General features: G+C 42.3%; 2 protein-coding genes across 4 annotated transcripts; one reads left to right on the top strand and one right to left on the bottom strand.

Annotated features, from left to right (window-relative positions):
• Positions 1-12,547, top strand: LOC118089556 (uncharacterized). 2 transcript variants are annotated; one of them, XM_088674228.1, is made up of 7 exons: positions 1-290; positions 1,463-1,858; positions 2,957-3,367; positions 9,571-9,619; positions 10,179-10,282; positions 11,108-11,160; positions 12,175-12,547. In XM_088674228.1, exons 1-7 carry the CDS (start codon positions 233-235, stop codon positions 12,427-12,429), a joined length of 1,326 nt encoding a protein of 441 aa, XP_088530354.1. In that variant the 5' UTR covers positions 1-232; the 3' UTR covers positions 12,430-12,547. The 2 variants fall into 2 exon arrangements, with proteins under 2 accessions (XP_088530354.1, XP_034980245.2); XM_035124354.3 differs by having other exon boundaries at positions 11,105-11,160.
• Positions 11,960-26,754, bottom strand: FANCE (FA complementation group E). 2 transcript variants are annotated; one of them, XM_035122922.3, is made up of 11 exons: positions 26,620-26,754; positions 25,039-25,286; positions 23,189-23,846; positions 21,907-21,951; positions 21,677-21,736; positions 20,442-20,585; positions 18,561-18,684; positions 17,506-17,581; positions 16,379-16,445; positions 15,848-15,973; positions 11,960-14,602 (listed from the first exon to the last, which is right to left on the bottom strand). In XM_035122922.3, the coding sequence occupies exons 2-11, from the start codon at positions 25,260-25,262 to the stop codon at positions 14,486-14,488; spliced, it is 1,641 nt and encodes a 546-aa protein (XP_034978813.2). In that variant the 5' UTR covers positions 25,263-25,286; positions 26,620-26,754; the 3' UTR covers positions 11,960-14,485. The 2 variants fall into 2 exon arrangements, with proteins under 2 accessions (XP_034978813.2, XP_034978812.2); XM_035122921.3 differs by having other exon boundaries at positions 26,451-26,685.
• Positions 26,755-27,298: the final 544 nt, after the last annotated feature.

The raw sequence follows: 27,298 nt of genomic DNA, 5'->3' as shown, positions 1-27,298 counted from the left end.
ACTGCTTAGTCCACTGTCTTGTCTGGTGCGATACATCTGGACAGCAACTGCCCGCAACCCGAGTTGGGCAACTCTTCAGCACTAAAATTAAGAACATGTTTAGAAGATCTTCCCACAGTGCCAAACCAACTCTGCTAATCTGGGACAAGAAAAGGAACAGGCCATGACAAAGGGCATTTGTTTCCTTCCTGCAAGTGCAAATTGACTCATCCACTGCTCTGCAACCTAAACTATGTTCAGCTACAAGATGGAGGGACTCCCAGGTCTTCTGCTAAGGCTGATGCTGACAGGTAAGGCACAGAGGGAGACACCCTTTCATAGCCATCAGTACAGAACATACTAGTATGGCGTTGAATTAAAAGTAATATGTTGTTTTGTAGTTACTTTCTTTGCTGTTTGAAAACAAGAAACAAGTTTTCCCCCTGTTTTTTTAAATAGAATAACATTCCCTGTCATTTATACAGTCCCAGTGATTCACAAAATGAATGAATATGAATGTTAGCTAGATTACTTCTCTTGTGGGCGTCGGACAGCGGGGAGACTGGTCGTCCCCCCCACCTTTCTTTATGAACCAAAATAATCCCAATTATCTATTTCAGTTCATACTATTGTCAGCGAATGAGTCTGGACATGTAATGTGATTGAAAGGAAGGCTGTAGTGGTGCTTAAAGGCAAGCAAAGGCAAGGGGTCTTCTGGTACCACAAGACTCCATTGTTGCTTTCTGCAACATGATGAAGGGCTGCTGGTGCCTCAGTGCTAGAGTGGTATCTCCACATGATCACCAACTACAAGTTTTTTCCCCTAGTCTACTTACCTAAGAGAGTAAGTCCTTAACTCTGTGGTTAAGAGATTCATCTGCATCTCTAGGTGAATTTAATTGACTCACCTGAGAACCAGCTACATAGCACAGCATATTTTGCATGCAGATAGTCTCCAGTTCAATCCCCAATATTTCCGGTTTGCTTTAAAAAGTTAGGCAGCTGTGGTGGGATAATAATAATAATAATAATAATAATAATAATAATAATCAATTTATTTATTATTTATACCCCACCCATCTGGCTGGGTTTTCCCAGACACTCTGGGCGGCTTCCGACAAAATATTAAAAATACAATAAAACATCAAACATTGAAAACTTCCCTAAAAAGGGCTGCCTTCAGATGTCTTCTAAAAGTCAGATAGTTGTTTATTTCCTTGACATCCGATGGGAGGGCATTCCACAGGGCAGGCGTCACTAACAAGAAGACCCTCTGCCTGGTTCCCTATAACTTCGCTTCTCACAGTGAGGGAACTGCCAGAAGGCCCTCAGAGCTAGACCTTAGAGCTGAACGATGGGGGTGGAGATGCTTCTTCAGGTATACTGGCCGAGAGCCATTGTAGGCAGCACAGTATTGAATTAAATAGACAAATGAAAGATCAACATTATTTTACGAAGTGCATTTTTACTGTTATTCTCCTAGGTCTTCTGGTGTCTGCCAATACTTTCTCACCTTCAACACATGGAATTCCAGTCTACAAAAAGCCTAGCAAGCCAGGAAGACTGGAAGAGGAGATGAAGGTGCAAGGAGAGTCCCTCACCATAAAGGGCTTCTGTTCACAGCAAAAGAAAATTTGGTGCAAAGGAGATCTGCTGAAGGAATGTAACCCTACAGAGTCTCCTAGCCTCTCAGGTCCAGGGTGGAAATATCTGACTACTGAGCCAAACCAGAGGGTTGTACTACAGGATCTGAAAAACGGCTGTTTTTCTTTTTTCATGTCAGCTCTCCAAGTAGAAGATTCAGGGATATACTTGTTTGGGGTTCTTGATGGCCTGAACATCACCCCTTTAAGAAAAATCAAAGTCATTGTTCGAAAAGGTAAGGACATGTAGGTAACTAGAACTACCGTATTTTTCCATGTATAAGACGGTGGTTTTTTTAATTATTAAAAAATGCTAAAAATTGAGGGTTGGCTTATACACAGATAGTGCAGAGAGGGGATGGGCGATTGGTGGCAGCCACGAGTAGATTGTCAGTGGCGATTGGGCGGGTGATTGGTGGCTGCTGCAAGGCCTGCTGGCGATTGGCTGTTGCTGCAGCAATTGGGCGAGTGATTGCCAGCTGCTGGCAGTGAGCAGGCAGAAGATTGGACAATCGGCCATTTCCTTAATTTTGGGCCACCCAAAATAGGGGTTGTCTTATACACAGGGGCGTGTTGTTGTTGTTTAGTCATTTAGTCGTGTCCGACTCTTCGTGACCCCATGGACCATAGCACTCCAGGCACTCCTGTCTTCCACTGCCTCCCGCAGTTTGGTAAAACTCATGTTGGTAGCAGGGGACAACCATCTCGTCCTCTGTTGTCCCCTTCTCTTTCCCAACATCAGGGTATTTTCCAGGAAGTCTTCTCTTCTCATGAGGTGGCCAAAGTATTGGAGCCTCAGCTTCACGATCTGTCCTTCCAGTGAGCACTCAGGGCTGATTTCCTTCAGAATGGATAGGTTTGATCTTCTTGCAGTCCATGGGACTCTCAAGAGTCTCCTTCAGCACCATAATTCAAAAGCATCAATTCTTTGGCGATCCGCCTTCTTTATGGTCCAGCTCTCACTTCCATACATCACTACTGGGAAAACCATAGCTTTAACTATATGGACCTTTGTCGGCAAAGGGGCGACAAACACGCCCCTGCTTAAAGGGGCGTGTTATGCATGGAAAAATATGGTAGTTCCTGTGGTAGATCAGGGCTGATCGAGACACAAGGGGGCGGAGGGATCACATGATATAGCTTTTCTGCGATTGTCCCATTGTATCAAGTTTAATCCCCTGCATTACTCATTAAAGAAGTAGGTAGGTTGCAGTGCTGAGAATGACTTCAAGAGAGCCACCGACAGCAAGGGTGGACATTATAGTACTAGGATAATGGGCACGTGGAAGGTCAACATTGTTTTACAGTATGTACTTTCACTGTTATACTCCTAGGCCTTCTTGCACCTACCAATACTTCCTCACCTCCAACATCCGAGGTTCTATTCCTCAAAAGCCCTAGTAAGCCAGAAAAGAGACTAGAAGTGGTGATGAAGGTGCAAGGAGAATCCCTCAGCATAGAGGGCTTCTGTTCACCGCAATATTTGCAACAAGAGGCAGTCTGGTGCAAAGGAGATCTGCTGAAAGAATGTAACCCTACAGAGCCTTCTAGCCTCTCAGGCCTAGGATGGAAGTATCTCACTTCTGAACCAAGCCAGAAATTTGTGCTACAGGATCTGGGAAATGGCTGTGCTGCTTTTTTCACATCAGCTCTCCAAGTAGAAGATTCGGGAATATACTGGTTTGGGGTTCTTGATGGCCTGAACATCACCCCTTTAAGAAAAATCAAAGTCATTGTTCAAAAAGGTGAGCACATGGAGATAACTGGATCTAGTTCCTGTGGTACGGTAGATCAGGACTGATCTAGATCAGATGGTATAGTCCCCCTGGGAATGTAGCAGTTTAGTCTGCATGTGATTGAGTTCACATTTGATTATTCTTCCAGAAAGAAAAATTGCCTATCAAGGAAAGATGCATTCTAGCATAGCCTTTGCCCTTACCTGCCACTTTTTTAAATGTTCAAGAACCTTTTTTTATTCTGTGGAATCACCCAAAATGTGATTATCCCATCAGTAAGACCTGTGTAAGAACAGAGTTTGAGATACACCACCAAGGCAACACATGCACAACTGGAATAAGAAAGCAACGGCCAGGGCCGTCTTAAGCATATCGGGCACCCTGGCGCCATGGTGTGAAGATCGCTCCGGCACCCCCCCACCCAGTTTCCCACCGCAGCTATCCGCTGCAGCGGGCGCAGCCGCGCGGCGCCACCCTGGCGACCCGGCGCCACACAGCCTTGCCTTAGAGCCGGCCCTGGCAACGGCTCTTTAGTTGAGACAAATAGTAACAGCATCAGTGTTCATAAAAGGAAGCTGCAAAGACAGTGTTTCAAAGATCAATACAGGAAGCCTTTGTTATCTGTTAACATATTAATTATCATGCTAATAAGGGGACAATACTCTGGCTTCTCTTCAGATCGTATAAATCAGGCATTCCCAAACTGCGGCCCTCCAGATGTTTTTGTGGGTAAATGCCAGGATCTGTCCAGGTCTTCTTAGGCCCCTATGCCTGGGCAGGACGTCTGGAACACCTTCAGCATACACCCGGGAATCATGGACTCATAACTGGGCTTTATGAGCACCAAATCAGCAGTGAACAGCAGAAGCATTTGTAGAGGTTTCAAAACATTCCTCATTTATTTCTATTAACTACTGCATATTTACAGATCTGGCTTTGTGAGTGTTACAGCCTCTCACTTAGCCATCTTGTCTACAGAAGATATTAAACTGCACACAGCACACAGCAGAGAGCAGAGTCAGGAATGAAAAACAACAAAGTAACAATTCCTAACTGTTCCCTCCCAACAGCAGATATCACCAGATTTTCAGAATGGGAGGGGTGAAAATGCTCACAACCTCCCCCTTTTCATTCTGACCATTATGAAAATCTAGCACAAAAGCAATTTCTTTACATATATACCAAGTTGTTCCTTATTAACAGCTTTAGTCAAAGCATCAGCAGGTATTTCTTTCCCTGGCATATATGAGACTTTTACAACTCCCTTCTGAATGCATTCTCTGGCACGGTGCAATTTGATTAGCAAATGTTTTGTTCTTTGCTTGCACCCTTCTGAATGGATTAGTTCTATGCAGGCTTTGTTGTCCTGATAAACTTGAACTGGACAACAAATTTTTACTCTCATATCCTCACATAGTTGCAACAACCACTCTACATTCATGAGGGAAAAATTTAAAGCGTTGAGTTCTGCTTCACATGAACTCATGCTTATTGTTGCCTGTTTCTTACAAGACCAATCAAATAGGCACTGATTGTACAAATAACACACACCTGAGGTGCTCTTGCCATCAGTTGTATCACTACCAAAACTGGCATCGGCATAGATCTCAAGACCTCCAGATTTTTGGCTAGTAAGCTTCAACCTGTAATGCATAGTGCCTTTTAAATACCTAACTATGCGTTTCAGTGCCTTCCAGTCTTGCACTGTAGGTTGATTTACATATCTGCTGAGCAAATTTACGCTAACAGCAATGTCTGGTCTTGTGCACCTTGCTATAAAACTAAGTTTACCCAAAACACTTCTGAACAATGTAGTGTCAGGAAAAACATTAGCATTAGTATCATGTTGGTACCCTGTGACCATGGGGGTGTCTACAGAATTGGCATCTGTCAGATTTAATTTTTCAATCACATCATTGATCTTACGTGATTGATGCAGCAAAACATCACCTTGCTTATTTCTCTCTACTTCCAGTGAGAGATAATTGCTGACTTCCCCTAGGTCTTTCATATCAAAATGCTTTTGCAGTTTTGCAAGAGTGGTTTTGTAAATATTTGCATCCTTCCAGAAAAACAAAATATCATCCACAAAACAAATGCAGTACAATTTGTGCTGGTTAGATTCTTTAACAAAAACACAAGAATCAGCCTTTCCTTGCTGGAAACCTAAGGAAAACAGCACTTCTGTCAGCTTAGTGTGCCAGCATCGAGCACTTTGTTTTAGACCATACAGGGATTTTTTTAATTTACACACCATTCCCTTTTTTATCTGCACTCCGTCTGGCGGTGACATGTAAATACTCTCATTGAGAATTCCGTACAAAAACGCAGTATTTACGTCGTGATGAGATATGGTCATGCCCTCTTCTGCAGCAATTTTCATCAACAGCCTAACTGTCTCAAATTTGACTGTCGGTGAATATGTCTCATGATAGTCCTGATCAGGAACTTGAGAAAAACCACGTGCAACTAATCTGGCTTTATATCTGACCACTTTACCAGTCTGATCAGTCTTGGTTTTGTAAATCCACCTGCTGTCTACAAGTTTCATGCCTGGTTCTACTGGAACCAATTCCCACGTGTCATTTTGCTTTAGGGAATTCAATTCAGCTTTCATGGCATTAAGCCAAGGTTCGGCATCTTTTTCAGGTAAATTTTGAACCTCTTTGTAGTTAGTTGGTTCAAAAACTGAGTTTGGATTGCTAGTGGCAGCCATATCTGAAATAGCAGCTTTAGCAAATTCTTTAGAAAATCGTTTAGGTGCTTGTCCCTTGGTAGTTCTCTCAGATCTACGCAATACTCTGGGATCCTCTGGGTCTGGTTCCTCCTCCTTGGGAGAATGGTGACCTGTATCTGGCAAAGATTCTACCTCTAGATCAGTGTCAGACCCATCTGATTTCTTAAAAGAGGTCTTTTCATTCTGATCATCTGTATCAGTGTCAGAATCTGTGCTACCATCAGCATCAATTACAGGTTTTGCCTCTTTGTTAATTGGTTTCACCACCTCATCATCTGAAATGGGATGACATTGAAAAATGCCAACTTTGTCCCATTTTGGATTACAATCCATGCTTCTGGTCAGCCTAATTGTGTTTGTGTCTGTCATCAGCACACGATAAGAACCTTTTTCATAACCTAGAAAAATGCCATGTTGACCAGATTTGCTCAGTTTGTCACCTTGCAGAGTGTGCACCCAAACTTCAGAACCGAAAATTTTTAAATGTTTTACAAACGGTTTCCTTTTGAACAGCATTTCGTATGGGGTGCAATCAATGGCTGATTGATATCTGCGGTTGTAAATATAGGTGAAACACGATAGAGCTTCAGCCCAAAAGGGGTTGGGTAGGCCTGAATCATGCAACAGAGTTTTAATTCCTTGTTGCAAGGTCTGGTTTACTCTTTCACATAAACCATTCTGCCATGGAGATCTGGGCGTGGCAGTCATGTGCTCTATGCCCTGTTCTGCAGTAAAGTTTTCAAACTGTTCTGAACAAAATTCTCCACCCCTGTCAGTGAAAAGACAACGTACATGCTCATCGTGAACATTCCTGAGCCATGCACAAAATTTTTGAAACTTAGAGAAGGCTTCAGACTTCTTTTGTAACATATAGACCCAAACATATCTAGAATAGGCATCTATCAGAACCAAAAAATAACATGAGTTTCCTCTAGAGAGCGCTAGAGGTCCAACCAAGTCTGCATGCACAATCTCATAAGGTTTCTTAACCTCCCTCCCAGATTTTGTACCTTTGGGAGCTTGCTTAATTTTGTTCTCTGCACATGAGACACATTTCATATGATAAGGACACTTTTGAACTTTCATGCCCTCAACCATATTTTGCATTTTACCTACTGCCTGGAAATGCAAATGACCAAACAAACGATGATAATCATGAATACAATGGTTATGCAATTTCTCATTCTTATCTACTGATATATTACAGCACGCCTTTTCAGTTTCTTTAGTTGCTCCAGCAGCTGTACCTGTAACAAAAGGCAATACATATAAACCATCAACACACTTAGCATAAAGAATGAGTTTGTTGTCTCGAAGAATTTCACACCGAGAGTTTGCAAACACCACTTTAAATCCTTGAGCGTCTAGCTGAGAAACACTCAAGAGATTATCCTGCAAATGAGGAGCATACATAACATTTTTAACTGTTGCATTAAGGCTCTGCAAAGAAACTGTTCCCTGAGCCAAACTTTTAATAGTCGTTCCATCCGCTTGATGAATTGCTCCTCCCTGTTTCTCAAGATGAAGAAAGAGATTTTTATCATTGGCCACGTGCCTTGTGGCTCCTGAGTCGACAACAAAAACAGAACGTGTGAGTTGATTAGAACTGCGTGAAATCAAAGCCTTTGATGCAGCTGGCCCTTGGGGTTTTCGGCCTCCTCCCCCTTTGCCTTTGAAGTTGCCCTTCTTCTTTGAAGAGTTTTTACACTGATTTTTAAAATGGCCGACCTCTCCGCAAGAAAAACAGCGGCGCATTTTAAGAGCTTTTGCAACACTTTCACTTTCCCCTGTTGAAGGCTTGTAGGCATTTCCAACAGCCTTGTCCCTGCTTTCTCTAGCAGTCTGTCTGCGATCCCACTCATTCAAGAGCACGCTAGACACATAATCTTCTGTTAGACGGTCATTGGGCAAAGACGACAATTGAGCAGCTACAGCATCATAAGATTCATCCAAACTGTTTATGATAAGCATTGCAAAAACAGCTTCTGAAATATTTAAGTCTCGCTGGACAAGATCCTGTCTGAGACGTTTTAATTGGGCTAGATGGCTGGGCAAATCACCATCTTTCTGCAATTCCAGCCTACACAGCTTTTTAAAGAAAAGCACACTGGATCCTGCATTTTGTCTTAGATGCATATCTCGAAGTTTATTCCAAACAGCCCGTGCAGTCTGCTGGTTCTCCAAGTTGACCAACAACTGGTCCTGGACACTCAGAATAATTGTCCCCCTGGCTCTCATGTCTGCCTCATGCCACGCTGGCCATCCATCATCATCCTCATTAGGGGGGTCATCTTCTATAATATGGTAAAGCTTTTCCCTTTGTAAAAGTGCTTTCATTTTGACCTGCCATGTAGGATAGGTCTCTGGTGTAAGGAGAGGAAAAGATAGAGACATCTGGCCAGAATGTGCAGAAGCATCGACCTCTGATGCTGCACATCGGAGTTGAGCTGTGAGCTGAAGCTGTTTTTCAAGCTGCTGTTTGATTTACAGAAAGGTATGTTGCTGGCTGCCAGGAAGACAGCAGAGACGCTTTTCCAGTTTGCCTGTGTTTAGTTAACAGCAAGACACTTCCCTTCATGCACCCCAAATACTCTTGACTCTCTCAGCAACTTCTCTCCCCACTCAGCACAATTAACAGGCAAACTGGAAAAGCGTCTCTGCTGTCTTCCTGGCAGCCAGCAACATACCTTTCTGTAAATCAAACAGCAGCTTGAAAAACAGCTTCAGCTCACAGCTCAACTCCGATGTGCAGCATCAGATGGAAATGGATCAGAAACATCCAATTATCCAACCATCAATAGCCATCTGCAACCACCAGTCTGCTACCAGCAACCATCCGCCTGCTACCATATGTGGGTAAATGCCAGGATCTGTCCAGGTCTTCTTAGGCCCCTATGCCTGGGCAGGACGTCTGGAACACCTTCAGCATACACCCGGGAATCATGGACTCATAACTGGGCTTTATGAGCACCAAATCAGCAGTGAACAGCAGAAGCATTTGTAGAGGTTTCAAAACATTCCTCATTTATTTCTATTAACTACTGCATATTTACAGATCTGGCTTTGTGAGTGTTACAGCCTCTCACTTAGCCATCTTGTCTACAGAAGATATTAAACTGCACACAGCACACAGCAGAGAGCAGAGTCAGGAATGAAAAACAACAAAGTAACAATTCCTAACTGTTCCCTCCCAACAGCAGATATCACCAGATTTTCAGAATGGGAGGGGTGAAAATGCTCACAGTTTTGGCCTACAACTTCCATGATCCCTAGCTAACAGGACCAGTGGTCGGGGAAGATGGAGATTGGAGTTTAAAACATCTGGAGGGCTGAAGTCTGGGGATGCCTGGTATAAATTGTTCACATTTTACTAAAGAGAATAAGGGGCAAAAAAGGGCAAGTTATCAAAATCTGAATACACCTTTGAAAAGTTACGATAAAGACAAAAGTCTTATTTCTCTTCCTTTATTTTCAGGGCAACAAAATTATGGGACTGCGACAGAAACCAGTGAAAATGAACAAAGGTGCCAACATTATACTATTTTTAATTTAAAGGCATCTGGATTAGGGATTTGTGTTTGCTACAGTATCTATTCCTCCCACCGCTCTATACTGTATTGCAGTTGGGTCCAAAAATTTATGTGAACAAGGAGGCAATTACAGGATTTGACCTTTTCGCTCAAATAATTATATTATGGCACTTCCAGACTTTTATATCCTCTACAAAAAAACACGCTATGATTATCTGCATCCAACATGCAGTCTGCATGTGCCTTTTCTCTGCTGCACAACTGTGCTACGAAACTGTGAGCTCTTTGCATGCTTCTTTCGCCTTTGAAAGTGAAACAAACTTTATTGTGTACAGTACATATAAACGACAGTTTAACAAATATATTGGGTACCTGTTAGCAAAGCCCATAGGATGACCCTAGGCCAGTCACTATATCCCTCAGTCTAACTTACAATGCTATTGTGAGGATTAAATAGAGGCAGGAGACTATTTTCACCATCTTGAGGAAAAGTGAGGTTTAAAATGTAATTAATTATAAGCAGTTTTAACTAATGCACTATGGATTGTTTCAGACTTTACCACATTGTCTTAGTCCTGGCTTCCACTGCGGTTGGCATAACAATTATTGCAGCCCTCATATTAGTTGTCACAATGCTCATCAAGAAGAAAACAAGAGGTATGATTTTCTTTTGTTTTTATGCAGCCCGGCCATTTTAAAGATTTCATTACATGCATAACCATAATAGCACCCGACAGGGATGTAAATGAATGGATTGGATTTGAATATTGTGCAGTATTGTAGCATCAAAGATGGACAGGATTGCACACCTAAATGGCTTCATCTGAACAGCCTGTGTGCTTTCATGTCAATATTTGCCTTTCTAAATGAAGGCTGAAAAGTCGCTACGATATATCAAACAGCAAGAGAATTTGAGGCTCTGCTCAGCAGAAATTCACAAGCATCAACTGACTACATCTCATCACTCCCTCCACGAGTTACGTGCTTGTGCAATGCATAAACGCACCAAGTGGCAAAACATCTGACAGGATACCACTCTGTGACAAGATGGGCATTGAAGGCATGGGGGGTGCATATCACCACCCATCTCAATCCATTCATCCAGTCATGTGACTCAATAGCTTTTACACTTCCCACAGTCACCTTCTAAACAAAAAGGTTTGGCCAAAAGACTTTCAACGATGCTATTTCTTCACAGCTCAGAGAAGGCCAATGCACTGAGTCCATGTCACACTTGAGCAATCAGTTAATATAAACAGAACCATCTCACATACCTATTATGCAGAGGCAGCCAATAAATGTACATTCAACAAAGAGATGCAACTAGTCAGTTGTCTGATGAATGTATCCCCACATTTTGCCATCTTCACATTTTTTAGGTGTACACTTACGTCTTAGTGTTCAGTTAAAAATTTAACATGTGAAGTGGCACACAGGCAGGCACATTTATATACTAAAATGAGACTCTCTTCTTAATAGCAGCAGATGACCTGAATTTTGGTGATAACCCAAACTGTAGAATAATAACATTCCAGGTAAGATACCATTTCACAAGTTAGGAGAAAATCTGACCATGGGCAGTTTCTCCACTGTGGAAAAATAGTAATCATGAGCATTATCATTTGCCATAGGAAAATAACTTCAAGTATGCTTTGCTTTGCCAGATTATCACATTCAACTCAGATCTATGGGGATCCTGGGCCACATTTGGCATATGGACTACAGCTTCCACCTCTTCCAGGGGGATAAGAAAGAATCAATTTCCTGAAAATATACAATTGCCGAATGCCCAGCATTAAGTTGCAAACCAGGCTGTAACCTTGACTGTGAATGCCATGTTGAAAACTTTAGAAATATACAACTAATTCATTCAGTACTGGGTATTTTATATGGTCTATGGGAAATTCAGGCTTACTTGGCACCCACATTATTATTATTTTCAGCAAGCGAAGATGTGTTTTTTCCAGGCATTTAAATTTCTTAAGATCTTTTGGTGATTTTTAATACTTTTATATATGGTTTGCTGCTGGCAGGACTATTTTTTACATGTGATTACTGGTATGTGTTTTTGCTTTCCTTAAAGGTTTTTTGCTTTTAAATTATATTCTTCACCATCCAGACACCAAACCAATTCATTTTCCCACCCACCCTCACTCTCAAATCAGTTACGCTCATAGATATAGCATGACTCTAGACCAGGACAGAGATCTTGGATGCCATGGGTATTCTAGTCAGAATTAACTGTCCCCCTCCCACCCAGTGGAAATGTGATTATAGGATTCTTCTGTTAATCACTTTCTGCTTAAATGCTTATGCTGCTGGGCTAGAAACGTATTACTACAAAAGTTACTATTTATTCTAGCAGTAGTTCAGTTTGTCTTATTGGAAAGAAGTCTGTCAGAGCCAGTTTGTATTTACACATTTTTAAAAAAGATAGAAACCCCCTAACAGATACAGACACAATACTAAAAATGGGAGGTGAAATAAGGCTGGCATTTAAGAGTCTGTTTTCAAAAAACCAAGCCTTTTTGTTTCTTATCCATGCTCAGATACATGAAAGCACTGCTACCGACAATCCTTTGGACAAAGAAACAAACGCAGTATACGCCATATTGAAGAAGCCAAAGTCAATGATAGAGGATGTGACATATGTCAACACGAAGTTCCCACTAAGGTCCAGTTCCATCAAACATCCCAGTGAGCTTTCATCTCCAGGAGAGTGCTCTCCAGGTGTGATCTCTTCAGGATCTGTGAAGTATGCAAATATCATCTTTGCTTCACAGGTTCAACATAACAAGAACTAAAGACAAACTAGATATACTTGTATGAGTTCTATGTCTCCAATTGTGAAATTTAAATCTGAAACAAAGGTGGAAGTTGCATTTGGCTGAGAATTAAAATTAAAAGCTGTTTTCCAAATGCCCCCTTAACTTCTTAGGAATGTTGGGACTAATAATCATTATTGTAAGACTTGATAGTGGACCTATTACCGGCTTTTAGATCAGCCTACCCGGAACTTGTATGCATGTCAGTTCACACGGGCAGGCACTCCCATGAAAGTAGCTTTGCCCTGTGAGATGGAGAAACATTTGCTTGAACCAGTCTGTGCACAGAAAAGCAGACACTATCTCTAGCAGTGAATAGCATGGGTGCAAAAAACAAGCTAATGTGCTTTTGCTCTCTCATCGTGCCATGCTCCCAAGTCGAGTTCTCATTCATGCTATGGATGATGTAAAATCCTGTTGTTAAAAATGTAACAGGAGTTATAGCATGCAGTGCATGTATGAATAAGTGCTCTTTGTATAAGAAAGCACTGGACCATTTTTTCTCAACAATTGGACAACAGCTGTTAATGCAAACCTGGGAAGGGACAGGAGATTTTCTAGTTAAATGGTTGTACTTAGCTTTTAAGTTGTGAACATTTAAGGTCAAACCTAATTGACAGCAGACATTCTGTATATTTAAACACACAAGCATCCATTTTTTCAGCTGGGGGAAGAGTAAACAGGTCCAGTTTTATCTCCAACACTGGAAGTGTTTGAATACGTGAACAGCTCCTGTGGGGAGACACATGGCAGGAAGCTTTAGTACCCTGTACCCAAATACCATTGTTGTTGTTGTTGCTGTTGTTAATTATTTTGCTAAGCTTAAGTTGCATCCCCATCACGCCTTTGAACACGGCAAAGGAAGCTTTGTGCTTAAAAATACAGAACTTACCTCTGCTGCAACTACTTTGGCCCTAAGCAATAACTGTAGGGCAAAAGCCTAAAGAACAATTTATCTTACACTTAAAAGTGTAGTAGATATAGTAGTCTAGCGCTTTATGTTGATTGAATTACATGAGAAGACATACAAAGGCATTAAGGTCTCCTCAAATACTTTTCTACTCCTCTTTTTTTGGTCACAGCTGATTTTTGTGTGGGCTGGTACCCAATAGAATTAGGGAAATGGTTGCATGGGTCACATCTAAATCCATGCTTCAGTTAGAGCAGGCATCCCCAAACTGCGGCCCTCCAGGTGTTTTGGCCTACAACTCCCATGATCCCCAGCTAACAGGACCAGTGGTCGGGGAAGATGGGAATTGTAGTCCAAAACATCTGGAGGGCCGAAGTTTGGGGGTGCCTGAGTTAGAGCATCAGCCAGCCTTTGCCTCCTGACATGGTTTTTTCTCTGATTGGTGTGAAACAGTTCATGATCCAACAGAACTTGTTGGAAAAGTGATTTAGTTAATAAATGTCAGCTTTCAGGTGTGTTCAGTTTTTGTTTTTTTTAACCAGGCAATTCAAGTTGCTACTTAGACTACTACAACTGCACTGACTATACCATGGACCATCTTCTTGTGGGCTTTTCATGCTGAAAGATAAATTAGTTAACTGGTTTTTATTTGTCACTGCTGAATTCACACAAATGGCCAGATTATGGAGCGGTTTTTTTTGGGGGGGGCAGTTATTTCATACTACCCTAGAGGCATCTTTATCCCCAACCCTGGCAGTTACTGCAGGAGTTGTTCTCAGGAGGGACGTCCTTGCCACTGGAAAGTGACAAAGATATATAAAGTTCCTATTAGCATGAGCTTCCAGTGTTAATGGCAATGAAAGAAATTTCACTTCTCACAACTACTGATGCAAAATTGCTTGGCAGTCAGGTACACTCCAAGACAATGTGCACACCATTTGTTCAGACAAATTCAGCTGGCATTTTTTGTAAAGTCACATCTTATTGAAAGACAAGAGTAAGAATTAACAGTCGAAAAGACACAGGTCATCTCTGATTCCTCAGCCTCTCAATGGGTCTTTAGTCTTCTCCATCTTATGGAGAAGAAAGGTCGCCTTCTAGCATTATTCCACGCAGGAAAGGAACTCAGGTTTCCTCTTTATTTGAAGTCACTCGCTTCAGTGCAGCCTGAAGAGACTTCTTCAAAATTGTTCTGTTGAGGTCCAAAGCACAGGAAAAGTGATGCTGATGGGCCAATGTAATCTAAAAAGGAGGAAAAAATGTAGCTGCTTAGCGCATGCTGGTAAAAACCCATAACCCTTTTGCTACATTTATCCAGGTTGATTCCACTCTCATGCCCTGCCCCAGTTGCCTAGATTGTCTATGGTAAGCACACAAGTTGGAAGGACAAAAAAAGATTTTGCAAGCCATTATGGTCGCTTAAGAGACTTAGTGATTGTCCAGTCTTCCATGCTCAAAGTCTATCTATTCCACAATGGTATGAGGACCTCACTACTCTGGCAACATTCAAACATATTTCATATAGGCATCAATTTCATATGGATAGCTACTGCACATCTTGGAGGGTTTATGCAAACTTGTACGTTTAATTTCAGATTGGTGTACTGACTGTGGTCTATGATTATTTGCATATCACTGAATTCAAAGAACGTTAGTTGACCAAACCCAACATGTGTATTCCCATCATGCATTAATAAAAAGAAAGTCACACCTTGTGGTGCCACACTCCCCAAGAACCTGGGAGTGGGGATCACTATTTTGCTACTATGTCTTAGCGCCAAGGTTATCTAAGTTGGTTCTGTCTTACCGGCTTTTTCAACCAGGTTTTCTACTCAGCAAAGAAAACATATGGAGGATCGCCCACCCCTTTCTCTCTGCCCCAACCTCTGCCACCACCCTGCCCACATACAGTAAAACAACCATACTTTTCATGCAGAGAACCATATAATAATACTGTAAGACTAATTCTTGTAAACTCAGCCTAATGCCCAAACTGTTGAAGATTCATTCCCCGTGTCTGCTGTTATGGGATTGTTGTCTATCACATGACTGTGTTTTGATTCCACAGTGGGAAGTGACGAAGACAGGATGTTTGTGTTACTGTGTTTCCTGAAGTAGGACTATTGTCCTTTGTTTTTTCTCTTTGCTGTCTGATGCTTGAGAGAGAGGGAGCCATGTTGCAGTGCTCCATGTGTGTTTATATGTAAATAAAATAGATTAGCCAAATGCTGAGTTGCTGAGGTCTGTTACACAATTGCAAACACCCTGCGGATCCCTGAGTGTGCTGATATTAGTGGGCATCAGTTGCTGTGATGTTCGGGCTGAAGAACGTTTTTGAGGCTCCCGAATGATTGACCAGGACATGCTAGTCGGGCATGTGTCTCTGCCAGGGTCCTACTCGTGAGTAGGAGATCCTAACACAAACTATTTAAGAAAGTAAGCTGCCATTTTTCATCTCTTTTCAAATGCCTGTTGCAAGTAACTCACACTGCTTTGGTATTTGGTCAACACCGTCAAAACCAGATTTGCATAATGCATTGATGTGGCAAATTCTTGAGCCATCTGGCAAAGATTCAAGACCAACATGTTGAAGAGCTCAGTGGATAACGGTACCTGAAAAGTGGAGAAGATAAACAAGGGGGAAAGGGGTAGAGAGAGGCAGCCTAAATATTAATTGCCCTTGCATACATTTTAGTTGTTCAGATAGACTCAGTGCAAGCCATACTGGCCAAGAATGAATTAGCACTAGGACAGTAAAATGTTGCTCAGACAGAGGCTTCCTTAGACACTAAAAGAAACTAGTATCACAACTAGATTTGCACTACAGTTTGAGATGCTGGCATTTACTTCAAACACATTCAGCAAAGGCGCACACCATGCTGTCAAGAGAAGGGACAAAAATGCAGGCAGCAGAGAAATGGCAAGATGCTAGTTTGGAGAGAATAGATTCTAGTCTCCATTGCTATGCAACTAGTAAATTCTATATTGAAGCACAGGAAGACTTAAATTCGTAGTCACCTGTCTTCCCAGCAAAGAATGCACAGCTACGAGGAGATCTTCTGACCATGGCATTTCTATAATATGGCTGCAAAGAAAGGCAGAGGAGGGAGAAAGATAACAAAATTATATTGGGGTAGTCTTTATGCCACTCACTAAGGCAGGCATAGGCAAACTCTGGCCCTCCAAATGTTTGGGACTACAGTTCCCATCATCCCTGACCACTGGTCCTGTTAGCTAGGGATGATGGGAGTTGTAGTCCCAAACATCTGGAGGGCCAGAGTTTGCCTATGCCAGCACTAAGGCTATTTCCTGACTCAATAATATGTTAATTGTCATGTGGTTAATAACAATATTGCAGTACTGAAAAGATTTCAGGTCTCTTCTATGGAGCTGAAGATGTGCAGCATTAGGGTTCCAACCTTTGATTAATGGATAAAAAACAGCTCAAGAGCATCTGTAATTAAATGAACAACAATCTTTTGATAAAATTTATGTTTAATGTAAGTAATGAAAACTGGAGGTGGCAGGCAGTGTCTTAGGTGCTGCCCCTTAACTTTCACAAAGGACAGAATGCCTCTAAGATTGCACCTCCTGTGACCTGCATGTGCCATGTAACAAACAAAAGTATACTCCTCCCCTGCTCAGCTATATTTTTAGTCATATGCAAATTTATCACTATTCATTGATTTAAAAACATCTTATTAATCAACTCAGGTTTCTTTAATCTTAGTCAGGCATAGGCAAACCCGGCCCTCCAGATGTTTTGGGACTACAACTCCCACCATCGCTAGCTAACAGGACCAGTGGTCAGGGATCATGGGAGTTGTAGTCCCAAAACATCTGGAGGGCCGAGTATGCCTATGCCTGATCTTAGTCCTAGAAAACATATAAAAATAAAAGGTCCACAGGGAAGACACAGGATGGCCCACTAGATGTTGGACTACAACTCCCATCATTTGTGGCTACCAGCCATGCTAGCTGGGGCTGATGGAAGTTGGAGTCCAACAGAAACTTCCCCAGTATATAGTCTCATATATCGGAAGGTAGCAACACCTTGACACTCATTTGGGTTCCCGTCATTGGAAATCAAATCCTCTTTCATGCAATTCCAATATTACATTTCATTTTACACCAGGAGAATTTACCTGAATACCAGCCTCACATACTCAGGCTCCAAACACTCCTCAATTAGTTTGCACACCAGCTTCATCTGCTCAAGGCCTTCAAAAGCAAAGATATCAAAAATTTGCATTTTGTATATTTTTAAGGGGCTAATGAGAACTTTGCTTTCAGAAATCTGATGATGTAGCTAAATTGTGGACATTCTTATTTGTTCATTTCTTAAATGCCAGAGGCTGGTGATTCACAAGTGTCTTGTACTTTACTGCTAGTAGTTCTGATTCTTAAAAAAGTTTTAAAATGTAGTGCCAGCCTGCCTAGAACCTGTGGGCTACAGGTTCCCCACCCCTGTCGCAAGCAGTAAAGATGTACAAGCAGGTCAATTCTCTCCCTCCAGCCCTTTCCATTTTCCTTTCCAACTGATACTCAACATTCTGTATCTCCTGGAGCCTGCTCAGAACCTCGATAAGCTCTTGAGTCCTCCACCCCTTTTCATGTTCTGTTTACCAGAACATGTCCGTACCCACCCCACCCTGTTTCTTAGAGGTCCCATTTTCCTCTCTAATCATGCCACCGCCCAACCTACTAGAGAGAAGAATTTATGCCACCTCTACAAACAGAACGTTAGTTGACCAAACCCAACATATGTATTCCCATCATGCATTAATAAAAAGAAAGTCACACCTTGTGGTGCCACACTCCCCAAGAACCTGGGAGTGGGGATCACTATTTTGCTACTATGTCTTAGCGCCAAGGTTATCTAAGTTGGTTCTGTCTTACCGGCTTTTTCAACCAGGTTTTCTACTCAGCAAAGAAAACATATGGAGGATCGCCCACCCCTTTCTCTCTGCCCCAACCTCTGCCACCACCCTGCCCACATACAGTAAAACAACCATACTTTTCATGCAGAGAACCATATAATAATACTGTAAGACTAATTCTTGTAAACTCAGCCTAATGCCCAAACTGTTGAAGATTCATTCCCCGTGTCTGCTGTTATGGGATTGTTGTCTATCACATGACTGTGTTTTGATTCCACAGTGGGATTCCACAAACAGAAGCTCAGGCAAAATAAGCTCACCTTTTGCTGGAGCCCGTATAACTGAAGAAATCAAGTTACAACAGACTGGGCGAGAATATTTGGAGCAGAACATCATCAGGGCAGTTGTGAGAGGCCAGGAAGGTGGCTCAGTCAACAAGAGAACCTACAGGCCAGCACAGGGAGATAATATTGTTAGATACACCATCAGCAGCAACCATGCATACTTTGGGGATACAGAGGCAGCTACAATTCTGTTTGAGCGAAGAGTGAAAGAGGCTGATGGGAAAAACAGACAACCTTTTCCAGGTTGTTTTGCATTTAAAATTGGATGGCAACATGTCATACGAGATGAGAAGCTCAAAATGCAAAACACATCTGCAGGAGCTGTGCTTCCGCTATTCCATTGAAGGATAGAGAACTCAAGTTATGGATAATAGGGATACAGTGGTACCTCGCAAGACGAATGCCCTGCAAGATGAATTTTTTGCAAGACGAATGCGTCTTGCGTTCTGATGGTGACTCGCAAGGCGAATTCGTCTTGCGGAAAATTCGTCTTGCGAATCGCAGTTTCCCCATAGGAATGCATTGAAATTTAATGAATGCGTTCCTATGGGCAAAAAAAAGAAATTTCAATGCATTCCTATGGGGAAACTGCGATTCGCAAGACGAATTTTCCGCAAGACGAATTGACTCTCAGAACGAATTAAATTCGTCTTGCGAGGCATCACTGTACTGGTGATCATTGTCCCATCATTTGCAGATCAGTAGCACCCAGGGCCAACCACAAAATGTTTTGGCACCTGAGACAAAGCACAAAATGGCGCCCCACTCCCTGCCAGGAAAAAGGGCTGAGTGAAGATCTACAAGGCTGAGAAGAGACCAGCAGCTAATGCTGCAACAGCGGGTAATACATTTCTTGGAGGCCAGATCTCCTGCCCTTGTGGATCCTGCTGCCTTAGGCGGTCACCATGCCTTGCCTCAAGGATGGGCTGGCCCTGGTAGAACCAAAAATAATTGCAACCCTATTGCTATTTGAGGATAGAATCGCTCACTGGTCTTTAGCAAGCTCCAGTCCTGCACTTACTCAAAGTATTTTCAGTAACGTTCATATCCTCATAGACACCTGCACTCGGAGTACTGTGGAGTATAAGGTTTCAGGGTAGTTGCCACTCATTAAAAAACGAAAACTATGTTTTTGCAAGCCCCAATTTTGGTATAATAGTGTTATAGTTTCTGGCCAAATAATTTCACTTGGGAGTGCAGTCCTAGCTTCCCAATGTTAAAGGATGGGGAGAGGAGTTAGGGTGGCGCATAGTCACCTTTCTACAGGCCACTCTGGGGGCTCTGTCCTAGTGGGTAAAAAACTACTGTCAATAAAAAGCCGCCAAACGGGACTTTTCAGCATGGAGCACTGACAACTTTGTATCCCTGGGACGCAGGTCCCTCAGCCCTTTCGCTGCGCCAGCTCTAGGCAACACAAGCAGTAGGCTTCTAATGTGATCGTAACAGTGAATCTGCCATGCCACTCCATTCTGCTTCTCCCAACTGTAGGGTAGGTTTGCTTTGCCCCTTACTTACTAAATAAACTGCTTTTTTAAAAAACATAGAATATGGCAGCAGCAACAGCAACAACAACAACACAGTCATACCTCGGCTCCTGAATGCCTTGGGAGTTGAACATTCCAGCTCCTGAACGATTGATAACCGGAAGTGAGTGTTTTGGTTTTCAAATGTTCTTTTGGAAGCCAAAGATCCGACAGGGCTTCCGATTGGCTGCAGGAGCTTCCTCCAGCCAATCTGAAGCCGTGCTTTGGAAGTCGAACGTTTCAGAAGTCAAACAGACACATCAATAAACCTCTGAAGTTTCCGCCAAAGGAAAGGAGGTTTCTTCTTCATCCGATTTATATTCTCAGTACTTACCCGAGGTAGAAAGAGCTTTTCAGCAAGAACTGCTGCATTACTATAGCCAAGATCAGGTGAGAGTGCGACTAACCAAGTGCAGAAATGCAGAAGTTTGTTTTCTGGGCACTCCGAGAGCTGCAGTAATGAGCACAGAACTTCCAACTAAAGGAAAGAGGACATAAAATATTACCCAATAGTCTGTTCCCCAAATATCACTTGTACCTGGGCAGGTTGGTTTCAGCAAGGTTTGGGAATATAGTTACTTGGGAAGGAGTCTGACTAAGTGAGTTAGTTAATTAAATTTATTAAATGCCGTTTAATAGTAAGAGTAATAATAATAGGAATAATGTGTCTTACAATGGATACAGGAAAAAATAAAAACTTGCATAAAATAGTAAAACCACCCCACCCTCACAAAAAAACAACAAGTGGCTAGAATGTTGAAGGGGACAAATGATTGCCAGCGCATAACTCTGGTACTCAAAGGCTTGCTTGCACCAGTTGCCCATACAGTGCCCACACACTTGTATTACCGTATTTACTTGAATCTAATGCTCACCTTTTTTGGCCAAATTACGTTGCAAAAATTAAGGTGCACATTAGATTTGATGGTGCATTTACATTTAATACTTTTTGTGTGTTTCAAGATTCTGAAAATTGAGGTGTGAATTAGATTCGATAGCTCATTAGACTCAAGTAAATACAGTAATTTACAAGACCCTTAACAACTTGGGATACCTCAAAGATTGCCTTAATCTCTCGAATCCCTGCCAGATCACTGAGGTCTTCAGGGAAGTCACTGTTAGTGGTATTTCACTGCTTGGATGCACAGCTCATATCCAAACGGAGTCATGCATTCAGTATTGTGGGCCCAATTCTGCAAAACTAATTTCCTGTTGAGGTCAGACAGACTCCCTCCCTGTTGAACTTCCAGTGCCTACTGGAATTTTTTCTTTTTAATTTCAGCAGGCATTTTAACTGAAATCTAATTTTATAGTTTAACCATTAAAAAAACATTTTCTGTATTGTACTGTATTTATTGCACAGCACTTAGAGGCAACTGTAACCAATTAGAGATGATTGTAGTTAAGCAGTATATAAATGGTTTAAATAAGTAAATAAGACATACATCGTGAATATTCAATTGGCATAAGGACAATATTTTTTTAAAAAAATAGATGCATTAAATGGGACTTAATTTACAGACTTAAGACCAGGCTGTAAATTACTTACATTGATTTTGCCCTACTAACCTGGCTTGGAGTACATTCATTAAAAACTTGTAGCTCAGGTGGAGCAATCCCATCAGAAAGCTAAAAATCAAGGGGGGGAACACAGATAATGTAAAAAGGCATGGTATGAATCTGCTTCTCCTTAAAATGAAACTACTCCAACTGAACAGAACTTTATTCAAGGGGTATATAAGGAATTCTGCCAGGGCATCTGCCCCAAGCAGAAATGCGGTAACAAATACTGTACTTACATCAAACTGCATCTCTAGAAGTTCTTTTAGTTTTGGTACATGGTCCTAAAATACAAGAGAAAAATGTTTAAATTGTTTATGTGCTTCAGAAAGTTGCACACTCTGAACAGCAACAAGCAACAGATCGGCTAATAATATACTGACAATATTTTTATAACACTATACTGTTTCAAAATTCATAAACAAAAGACATCTGTGTATGAAGTCACAAACTAATAAGAATAAAATGTTCTATGAACAGGAATGGTAGGAGTGGTAAGTCGCTGTCAAAGATCACTGAAATGGAGGCAGAATGGCTTTCCACAGTCAATATCCTACAAATGTGAGATGACAGGTGCTCCAAATGTAGCAATACGGTGCTCCAAGTACAGCAGCAGACAAAACAGTTCTTCCAGGATAATGAACTGTTTCAATGATAATTCTTCATCAGCTGGCAATAATATAAAATGAAATCTATTACAATCAAATACAATACAGAGATTGAAATGACAGGCCTGCATGTAAACAACCAATAATAAATACATACCAAATTATTTGTCCCCAATTGATTAACTTACTTACAAAGTGGTGAAAATTCCTAGATTATTGGAATAGAAACTCATTAGAGCCATGCAGTCTGAGCTGGAGCAACCAGCTCAAATCTCTTCACACGAGGAGCTTCTCAGGTAGACTGAAGAACAAAGTACTGATTATCTAATTCCTCCCAAGGTGAGCTAAGCCTGGCAGAACAGCTTACTTTATGGTCTTAACCCCTTCATGCATTAATTAGATTCAAGCATGTTGTTTATATGAGACTGGTTATCCCACAAAATCTTCCTGCAATTGCAAAACTTGTTCCACCTGTTCAAGGGATCATTCTGTTGTCAAAGGGGCCAATATTTCCTAGTGGGCATTAAGGTAAAGGTAAAGGGACCCCTGACCATTAGGTCCAGTCGTGACCAACTCTGGGGTTGCGGCCTTCATCTCGCATTATTGGCCGAGGGAGCCGGCGTACAGCTTCCAGTTCATGTGGCCAGCATGACAGAGCCACTTCTGGAGAACCAGAGCAGCACACGGACAGAAACGCCATTTACCTTCCTGCTGTAGCCATACCTATTTATCTACCTGCACTTTGATATGCTTTCGAACTGCTAGGTTGGCAGGAGCTGGGACCGAGCAATGGGAGCTCACCCCGCAGAGGATAAAAGAGACTTGTGTAGCATTCCTAGTAAGGAGGACTTATGTTCCATGTTCGCACTGCTAGTTTGCCAAAGAAGGAAGAAAATCTAAGAGCTTTTCATACCTTGATATAATCAGGGACCTCGGCTGCAGTGTCCTGTTGGGGACTCCAAATGGCAACTTTTGCTTCTTCCGCTTCCTCCATTGGGCAGCTTTGATATACATCATTGCTTGTGCTATGAACACCTTCATTCTCAGACACCTCCATCATGAGTTCATTCCCTGTGTTAACTCCAACTCCCTGCATTAGACCATGTGGTTCACAAAGTTCTGCATTCAATTCAACTTCCAGTCTGGACCTCTTCTCCAGCACCTTTTCTTCAGGATCCAGTGGTTCCTCGGCTACTTCCTTATTTTCCCTTATCTGAGGCACAGAACCAGGAGCATCTCCAGTCCATGTTATGTAGGGACTTGCCTGTTTAGCACACCAACTTAATTTCCTTTCTAATTCAGGTTTGCCGCAACTAACTTTCTGGCAAATATATTTCAGCTGCTGCCGACATGAATCAGATAGTAGGGCTGGCATTACGGAGCTATTCTCTTGCACCCTCACTTGCAGAAAATCCCTCAATCTCTGCACCCATAGATCAGGGCTGGGATCCTGTCTAGAAGCTTGAAGTAGGTGTTGGAGGCATGCTTCTGGCACTGTAGACTGTACTGTAAGCAACAGGGCAAAGAGGTTTCTTTGGCACAACACTGGAAGCAGCAACAGCAACGGTTTTCTGAAATAACAATTTGGAAGAAAAAAGGAGCAAGGTCATCACCAGGGAAATATGATAACTCTATAGTAACATGGGAAGTATAACTCAATGTGCAGCACACCTCAGTATTATGTGACATTATACTGGGTTGAATGTTGTTATTACTGTTGCTTTATTGCTAATGGTTTCCACCAGTCTTACGATGTTTGTTATTATTTTGGGGTTATAAAATGTTGGGATTTTATATCCATATGATGGCAACTGAATTATGAACATCTGGTCCTAAAACAAAGTGGGGGAATTGAGGCATAGAATCATAGAGTTGGAAGAGACCACAAGGGCCATCCAGTCCAACCCCCTGCCAAGCAAGAAACACCATCAAAGCATTCCTGACAGATGGCTGTCAAGTCTCCGCTTAAAGACCTCCAAAGAAGGAGAGTCCACCACACTCCTTGGCAGCAAATTCCACGGTCGGACAGCTCTTACTGTCAGGAAGTTCTTCCTAATGTTTAGGTGGAATTTTCCTTCTTGTAGCTTGAATCCATTGCTCCGTGTCCGCTTCTCTGAAGCAGCAAAAAACAACCTTTCACCCTCTTCTATATGACATCCTTTTATATATTTGAACATGGCTAACACATCACCCCTTAACCTTCTCTTCTCCAGGCTAAACATACCCAGCTCCCTAAGCCGTTCCTCATAAGGCATCGTTTCCAGGTCTTTGGCCATTTTGGTTGCCCTCCTAGATGTTGTTGAAGGCCCTCTAGTTGTTGCTGGAATCCTATCAGCCCCAGCCTGAATGGTGAAAATTTGATCAGCAGCACTTGAAAGGCCGCAGGTTCCCCATCCCAGCCGTAAAATACATTCTCTGTGTTGAGTAGACCTTTCCCCTCAATATATAGTCACTTTCTAGCATGTTCTGGATGTATGCTTTTCTGTCACCTATGGGGGAAAGGGAGGAACAAGACCCAGCCATTATATGACATCATAAAATATGGTATTATATGAACATATGAAGTTGCCTTATATGAAGCTAAAATCAGCAGGGGAAGAATACACAACCTTTTCTGGTTCCGAGCAATTCCCACAACCTACTGGATCATCACTGAAGCAAGTGTCAGACGCTGCATGATTGGGGTTCTTAAGACCTGAAATAATTCTGCTATATAAGGACACTATCCTATACTTTTTTAAATGAGAGATTTGAGCAACTCACAAGGTGAGGGTCTCCTCAGAGCCTGTGAGGACAGGCTCTTGAGAACACAGAATCTCTGTGAAGGTCCACCAGCTGAAGCCCTGCCTTGCTTCTTGCCCAGACAGGGAGCGCTGAAGAGTACGGAAAGCAGCCAGGGCCCCCCAATGCCCAGACTTCAGTGTGCAGAGGAGGAGACGAGAAGCTTTATCAAATCGTTGCAACCAAGGAACGGGCGGACCATCCATGTTGATAGCACTGTTGATCAAGCTCTAATGAATATAAAAAGCATACAAAACAAATCAACAACAGAACTGGGATGAACCCAAGAGTCACCTGGTCTAGTCCTAGCTTTTCAGACAAGTATTTCTGTCACAATCGACAGCTCATCCTTAAATCGTCATCCTGTGCTTAGAAAATATTAAGTGCTTTGTAAGTAATAATAACACACATCACAAGTGGTGGGAGGAAACTAGATGCACCACAACAGTGGGACTCATAGAACAGGTTTTACCATGTTCCATATTTCACCTAGAAAGTACTTAACATTTTCTAAGCACTGTACGTACAAGATAAACTAGTACAGTATCTGTCTGCAGGCTCACAATATACTAGAAAAATACAAAAGAGAAAAGAAATGAGGAGGAGGAAGAAAGAAAGAAAGAAAGAAAGAAAGAAAGAAAGAAAGAAAGAAAGAAAGCACTACCATTGTCTGCAGAAGCCCTACTAGTTATGCTTCCTAAGTGATGTAGAACTGTACTCTGCACGTGCTCAAAAACATTTATATATCACACACAAACACACATTCAAGACTGACCACAATCAATCCTTAGCTACAAGGTATTTCCCACCAAGTATTTGTCTTTGTCAAACATTAAATGAAAAGCTGTGATTCCTCAAGAGAAACTCATTCTAGAAATTTGGGGGTTTGACAGTTTCCTCATCTTTCCAAGAGCCATGGGACTTACCCATAAAGACTGCTAAGCTATTAATGAGCAAACCAACAAAAATAATAATTTCCTGTCAGCATACACTCCCAGAACAGTAAAACTATTCTGTTCTTGCTGGAGCGAGCCTGATCATAAAATCATAGAGTTGGAAGGGCATCTAGAGTCATCTAGTCCAACCCTCTGCAATGCAGGAATCTCAACTAAAACATACATGCTCTTGGGTTGCATAATGGGGGGGGGGGGAACAGTAATGCAGTAACCAACACCATTTTTTAAACTGCATTTTTTTGCTTTGTTGCCCGAGTGAGAGAAGCCCCATAGCAGAGGCACCGCTTTCCTGGTCAAAGATTCCGTTCCCCTGGCGTCCAACGGAAAGGTAAGTCCAATCGCAGCAGGCATGGAGGTTGCAATCCTATGCACTTTATTGGAAGTAAGCTCCATTGCACTCGGCAAGACTTGCTTTTGAGTAAGCATGTGCACACTTACCTGGGGAGGAGGCCCATTGCACAGCGGGGCTTACTTCAGAGGAGACACGCACAGTAGGATCGCGCTGCAAGGCTGCAATCTGGTGCACATTTGGGTGTGAATCGCACAGAATTCCATGGAACTGAATCTTAAGAGAAGTGAGAAAAGGATCAAACTACGCAATGGCTACCTCTACCGTTGTGGCCCGGGCGAAGTCCTGCTAGGAGACGCGTCCCTCCTGCATCCCAGTCGAGCTGCTTCTTTGGAAAGTGCGCAGGCCGGAGTCCCCGCAACTTTCTCCTCCGCCTTCCTCGTCTTCCTTCCCGCGCTCTATTTGTGCTCAGACATTGTCCAATCCGGCGGGAGGGAGGCGGGGCTAGCAGGCGTCTCACGGCCCCAAGAGATAGGAAAAGTGAAAGAGTAATTCCCTCTGCTGCCCATAGAAAAAGTGAAAGAATACGGTACTTCACTCCGCTGCAGAGACCCGCCTTCTTTAGTTCTCCACCGGGGCGGAGCCGAGAGCTAACCATTGAAAACAACGGAAAACCTTCCTCCCCCCACAAAAAAAGGAGTTCCTGCTCTAATTGGTCTTATTTCATGATAGGAAAAAATAATAAATGCCAATGCAGTTCACTATCCATGCACAATGGAACCACAAGTCAGCAAACAAAAATAAAAACTTTTATTCTGTCAGGGGTTTTGCCTGATGGTCTAACAGGCACGTCCAACAGGTAGATCGTGATCTACCGGTAGATCACTGGCTCCCCTCAAAGCAGCTCAACAACTTTGACTCCCCTAAAAAAAGCTCAACAACTTTGACCTGAACCCCTAAAAATGGGCTTTCCTCCCTTAAAAAAGCTCAACAACCT

Source organism: Zootoca vivipara, chromosome 7 (assembly GCF_965207765.1).
Source record: "Zootoca vivipara chromosome 7, rZooViv2.hap1.1, whole genome shotgun sequence".
NCBI lineage: Eukaryota > Metazoa > Chordata > Lepidosauria > Squamata > Lacertidae > Zootoca > Zootoca vivipara.
The sequence above is the reverse complement of the archived record's forward strand: the minus strand, read 5'-3'. Positions and strand labels throughout refer to the sequence as shown.